The sequence below is a fragment of the Petaurus breviceps genome, unplaced genomic scaffold (genome assembly GCF_028583685.1).
Source record: "Petaurus breviceps papuanus isolate PSGF00001 unplaced genomic scaffold, PetGlider_PUasm1.0 108, whole genome shotgun sequence".
Lineage (NCBI taxonomy): Eukaryota > Metazoa > Chordata > Mammalia > Diprotodontia > Petauridae > Petaurus > Petaurus breviceps.
The window spans coordinates 440,640-446,711 of NW_027185593.1; the positions used below are offsets into that span (position 1 = coordinate 440,640).

General features: G+C 48.8%; 1 protein-coding gene across 1 annotated transcript; it reads left to right on the plus strand.

The window, feature by feature from the left end:
• The first annotated feature begins 2,761 nt into the window (after window positions 1-2,761).
• GDF15 (growth differentiation factor 15) lies at window positions 2,762-4,859 on the plus strand. The gene is made up of 2 exons (XM_069078502.1): window positions 2,762-3,240; window positions 3,880-4,859. The coding sequence occupies exons 1-2, from the start codon at window positions 2,880-2,882 to the stop codon at window positions 4,599-4,601; spliced, it is 1,083 nt and encodes a 360-aa protein (XP_068934603.1). The 5' UTR covers window positions 2,762-2,879; the 3' UTR covers window positions 4,602-4,859.
• Window positions 4,860-6,072: the final 1,213 nt, after the last annotated feature.

Here is a 6,072-nt window from a genome sequence, read left to right on the forward strand (position 1 = left end):
TTTTCAATCACGTCTGTCTCTTCTGTGAGCCAATTTGGGGCTTTCTTGGCAGAGATATTGGAGCAGTTTGCCATTTCTTTCTCCAGCTCACTTGAGAGATGAACAGCTGAGGCAAACACAGTTAAGCGATTTGCCCAGAAACACACAGTTGTAAGTATCTGAGACCCAGTCTGAACCCAGGTCATCCTGACTCCTGGGCTGGCACTCTATCCATAGCTCGAAATGAAAAGGACCTCAGTCTAAGTGAGATGTAACAAAAAATGCTTTGGAAACCTTAAAAAGCTCTGCTTTGTCCATTATTATTAATTATTTTTATTAAAGGAAGGAACACTCAGACTGGCCAGAAGTGTTCCAAATTTGGATGCCGGGAGGGGTGCCTAGCCTAAAATTATCACAGAGTCAGTATTACTCAGCATTTTCTATCCTCTAAACACATGTGGTCTTTACTTTGGCCATATCCCCTCAGGGTTAACTAGCTTAATTAAGCAATTTAGCATGCAGCAGCACTGTACTGGGAGGGGGCCTGAGGAAGAGAATTCAATTCAATTCACCAAAGTTTTATGTTAACTGTTAGGTGCCAGGCACTGTGTCTGGCATAGGGAACAGAGATAAAAGCCAGCCAGTCAGTCCCTATGCTCAAAGCACCTAAGGCTGACTGAGGGGCCTGCTCCTGACTTCCTCAAGAACATTTGCGTAGCTCTGTCTATGTAACCTTGGGTCAGTTAATTTCCCTTTAAGTCACTTCTATTCTAGTCCTACCACCCTCAACTTCCTGGTCTTCCTAGAACCAATCTAGGTCTAACATTCTAGGTTTGAAGATTCCTTCTAGCTTCCATTACAAATTCTAATATCCCTTTCTGCTGCCATTCTGAGTCTTCAAATATTTTCCAGCTTCACCATTCTATGTTCCACAACAACTAAATCATGGAAACTTCCAGCTCTGAAATTCTATACTCTAAGCTTCCTTCTTGTTCTGAAGTTCTGTGTTCCAAGATCCTTCCCAGCTATGATGGGGTGTTCCATGGTCTAAGATCCTTCCCAACTCTGGCATCCCATATTCTATGTTTGAAGAGTTCTTCTAGCTCTGATATGGTATAGTGAAGAGAAGGCTATCTCCTAGTCAGGAAGACCTGGCTGTATGACTCTGGACAAGTGACTTAACCTTTCAGTGCCCACAGGTCATTTTCTAAGAGTCTTAGTTGCAGAATAGTTGCTCAACTGCATTGGGAAAGGGAAGTTCCCTACACAGGTCCAGAACCACTTCTCTCCACCACCACCCAAAGTCCTTTCCTACCCATGCAGGCCAAGTTCTGCAGTTCCTTCCAGTTCTAACATTCCATGTTCCAAGGTCCCTTCCTGACAGTGCATCTAGGGTCCTTTTCAGCTCTGACATTCTGTGTTCTAAGCTCCCTTCCAGCTCTGAAATCCTCTGTTCTAAGCTCCCTTCCAGCTCTGACATCCTAAAATCTTAGTAATAAGGTCCTTTCCAGCTCAGATATTCCATTCATGTTCTAAATGCTCCTTCCAGTTCAGATATTACATGTTTTGGGGCTCTTTCCAGCTCTGCCAATATGTGTTCTATGATCTCTTCTAACTCAGACTGTGTATTCTGAGAAGGTCCCTTTTTCTACTGACATTCCACGTTATAAAGTCACTTCCTACCCAAGCCTTTCATATTCCACATTTCCTTCCACCTGGGCCAGTCTGCTTCTGGGGTTCCTTATCACTGATACTCAAGTACTTCTCGTACTGCGTACAGACGGGTTGCCCTTTCCTCTACTTCCTCCTCTCTCCCTTTCTCCAGTCCTTGTCTTCACTTTACCCTTTCTCAGAACAAGCCTAGTGGAGGTTCCCCTCCTCCAAAGGCCACCTGGTGATTTCCCGATCAAACTGGGCCAGAACTGGAGAGGGCTAACAGTGCAGGAGGGTCAAAGTCTAATGTCAGGGAAGGGAGGGCTCAGAGTCAAGATGACCTGACATAATTGTGACCTTAGAAGGAAAACATACCTGTGAACCCTCCTTTCCCCTTTGATCTGTGCCAACTGTTTGTTTTCTATTGGCCAAAGTGGGAATGACCAGTGGTACAGTAGAAAGAGCACTGGCAATGGGATCAGAGGACCAGAGTTCAAATCCTACTTCTGATGCTTTCCACTGGGTACCCTTTGGCAAGTTATTGTCTCCCTGGGCCTTGGTTTTCTCATCCTTAAAATGGGCTAGCTGATCTTTGAGAACTCTTCCAATTCTAAATCTATGATGCTACAATCAAATTTCACTATTGATATGTAACTACTGGTGTAACTCTGAGCAACTCTCTCTGGGCTTCCCTTTCCTTTAAATCTATGACCCTAACGACCCCTGTGTTGTCTCAGGACTACACAGTTCTTTCTTCCACCCAGACCCCGTGTCCACCCACCCCTCCAAAACAAAAGCACAAACCAACCCACTGAGTGGCTAATTGGAGCCAATCTTTCAAAGTGGGTCTGTTTCCTCTCTGTAAGAGTTTGGACCAGATGAGCTCAAGTCCGTACATCCTGTGTTCTAACATTCTTAAAGATTCTGTCTCTGGGCTAAATCTGAGAGGAAAGGCAAAGGAGTAGGTACTGGGGAGGTAAGGTGTAAGGAGAGAGAGGGAGGGAAGAGGAGTCAGTGGGACGACTTGGGATCCTTCCCAACACCAGTCTCTCTGCCACTCCCTCCCCTCTCTTCCCCCCCCCCCCTTCTCCCCGGACCTGGCCGGGAAACCGTTTTGTTTACTCTCCTACAAAGGCTGGGGCGGAGAACCTGAAGGGGGCGGAGAAGGGGCGGCAAAATCCAGCCCAATATAAGGACCAGTGGGATCAAGCCCATTCATTCTCCACTGCAGCTGTCCGATCTCCGCAATGACTGGTCTCTCCCTGCGCCCCAGTCAGCTGCGACTGCTGCCACCGCTGCTGCTGCTGCTGCTGCTGCTGCTGCTGCTGCTGCCGCTGCCTCAGTCCACAGGAGCTGAGCCGTCGCCAAAGGACCACGAGCGCAGGGCGCAGCTAGAAGCTTTCCGCAGCGCCATTCTGGAACGGCTCGGGATGTCCGCGCCCCCCAAAGTGCGCTCGCCGGCTCTCAGCACCGCCGAGATCCAGAGGCTGCAGCGCCGCTACGAGGAGGCACTGGCCCAGCTGAGGACCAACCGGAGCCAGGAAGCCACAGGCTCAGGTCGTAGGTCGGCTCCCAGTACCCCCAAGGTCCGGATCCTGACGCCCAAAGGTAAGCGGTCTGGCGGTCCGGAGCCTTACTGGGATTGGAACAGAGGCAGATGAAAGGATGTAGAGGGTACAGAGAGCCCGGGGAACTCATAAGGTAGAACAGAGAATGACAAAGCTGGAAGAGATGTTAAAACTATTTAATGATGGGTTTAAAGAAAAACTTTTTTAACATAAGAGGAAACTGAAGGCAGGGGATTTGCCTACCTTCCGCCAGTTACCATCAAACCAGTACTAGAAGCTAGGTGTCCTAATTTCCATGTTTAGGGCTCTCGACCTCTCTGCTCCCAGCTCCTGGACAGGATGGGGTTCCCTGGGACTCAGGCAGTGCTAAATGACTCACGGGGATTAGGGACCTGGGTAAAAAGCAGGAATACATGAAGCAAGCGTAGATGCCTCCTGAGACCCCAAACTTACTGTACAAAGCCATAAGAGCATCCGATGCTTCAGTTTTACAGACCAGAGGTATTGGGTGGTGGGGGTGGTGAAGAAGTTTGCCAGAAGCCGGAGAGGGAATTAGAAAGCAAATTTGTCCTCCTGTGTTTGAGGGTGTTTGAGGGTCATTGGGGGCACAGGCTGGGAGAACCCCTGGGGCAGGGTGGATTAGCTCCCTAACCCCTTTCCCCCTTCCCTCTCTCCACAGTTGAGCGCAGCCAGAACCCCAACGACGCGCGCCTCCACCTGCGGCTGGACCGAGAGGCTCTGACTGCAGGGATGCCGGAGGAGCCGCGCGTGATACGAGCGTATCTGCGGCTGTTTCTGCAGCCACGTTCCTCACAGACCCGGACGGAAAGGGCCGGCTCGCGGTTAGACGCTGATGCCAAGAGCCTGAGGTTAGACCTGACGCGGCCGCTGAAGCGCTGGCTCCAGCAGGGGACAGCTCCGGCGCCCGAGCTGCGGCTGCCCCTGGCTTTGCCTCCCCAAGTGTCCCGGGAGCTGCTCCGACAGCCCCAGGCCCCGCGCGCCAGCCTGCGCGTGAAGTTCCAAGAGCCGGTCCACAGGGAGCGCCGCAGGGCGCGAGCGCTGGAGCCAGACAAAGCTTGTGAAGAGAGCGGTGTGCGCCGCTGCTGCCCTCGCCGCCAGCGCATCTCCTTCGAGGAACTCGGCTGGATGGACTGGGTGCTAGAGCCGCGCGAGTATGAGATGACCTTCTGCGAGGGCTCCTGCCCGCACTTGTACCGACCAGCCAGCATGCACGCACAGCTCAAGGCGCGCCTGCACCGTGTCTCCCCCCACGCTGTGGGGCCACCCTGCTGTGTGCCCTCAGCCTACGAGCCCATGGTAATCATGCATTATGGCAGTGATGGGAACGTGGTGCTCACGCCCTTTGAAGACTTGGTCCCCAAGGCCTGCCACTGTGCCTGAGCCAGCGGGACCTGCAAAGCATAAGTGGCTGACCATTGACGGGATGGGGAGGGATCTAGCTGTGGACAAAGAATGGAACTGAAGGTGGCCAACGCTGGCATCTATTTCGTACCTCCCTGGCTTGGGAGAAGCAACTGTATTTATAGAGGTGTATTTATTGATAATTTATTGGGGCTGAGGGGATAGCAGGGTGGGAGATTTGTACGACTGTTGTTTCCTAGTGTGTATTTATAATGACCTGTGTTTTATATATATATAAAATGGATCTTCTGTTACTTTGAAAAGTAGATTTAAAATAAAAACTAAAACTGAATTATGATGTTGACTCTTGAGTTGTGAGCAGAGGAAAGGTTTTGGTCAGAAAAGAATAATAGTAGCTCCTCTAAACAAAGACCTAGGGGTCAAATGTCTTAATGGTTCTCAACTTCATCTGTAAAATAGGGTTAATAATACTCGAACCTGTTGTCAAGAAAAGCTCTTAGGTCAATGTAAAGTTCTACTGAAATGATTATTCATTATCTTTAATTATCTCACCCCTTCTGTAAAATAATTTCTTCAATGACTCATAATGACCTGGGGGGGTGGTAATTGAACCCCTACAGACATTTTTTTAATGATATTTTTTTTAAACACACATTTTCTGTTTCACAAAAGTGGGATACCTTCGGGACAGCTAGGTGGCGAAGTGAATAGAGCACCCGCCCTGGAGTCAGGAGGACCTGAGCTCAAATCGACCTCAAACACTTAACACATACTAGCTGTGTGACCTTGGGCAAGTCACTTAACCCCAATTGCCCTGCCCTCCCCCCTCCAAAAAGAACAAAAAAGTGGGATGCTTTCTTGCCAGTAGAGCAAAGTATAGTATAGGCATATAACAATAGAGATTGTAGCAAAAATCCCTTTCATTGAAAATAATGTGTGGACCTGATTTATTCCAGTTTGAGGAAATCACCAGATAGAGTGATCAAAATGGGACTGGGTTTTACACATGTGAATATTCACTGAGAAACAGAAAAATTAAACAAAACCAACCTACACCATGGCTGCACAGGTAACATTCTGCACCTGCAGTCCTTCCTAGCTTTCTAGTAAGAGAAGGGCAGTGTTTTCTTGTTTATTCTACAGGTCGATGATGATGATGATGATGATGATGACGATGACTAGCATTTATATAGTGCTATAAGATTTGCAAATCACTTTACATTTGTTACTCCATTCAATTCTCACCAACAACCCTGAGAGAGGTGCTATTATCATTCCCATCTTACAGATGTCAAAACAGGCTAAGAAAGATTAGGTGTGGGGTGGCTAGGTGGTGCAGTGAATAGAGTACTGGCCCTGGAATCAGGAGGACCTGAGTTCAAATTCAGCCTCAGACACTTGACATATGTACTAGCCTTATGACTTTGGGCAAGTCATTTAACCCCAATGGCCCTCCAAACAGAAAAAAAGAAATGTTAGGTGACTTGTC

Coding starts and splice junctions, on each gene's coding strand:
- GDF15 (XM_069078502.1), top strand. CDS start 2,880: ATGACTGGTCTCTCCCTGCGCCCCAGTCAGCTGCGACTGCTGCCACCG. Junction 3,241..3,879: donor CCGGATCCTGACGCCCAAAG/GTAAGCGGTCTG, acceptor CTCTCTCCACAG/TTGAGCGCAGCCAGAACCCC.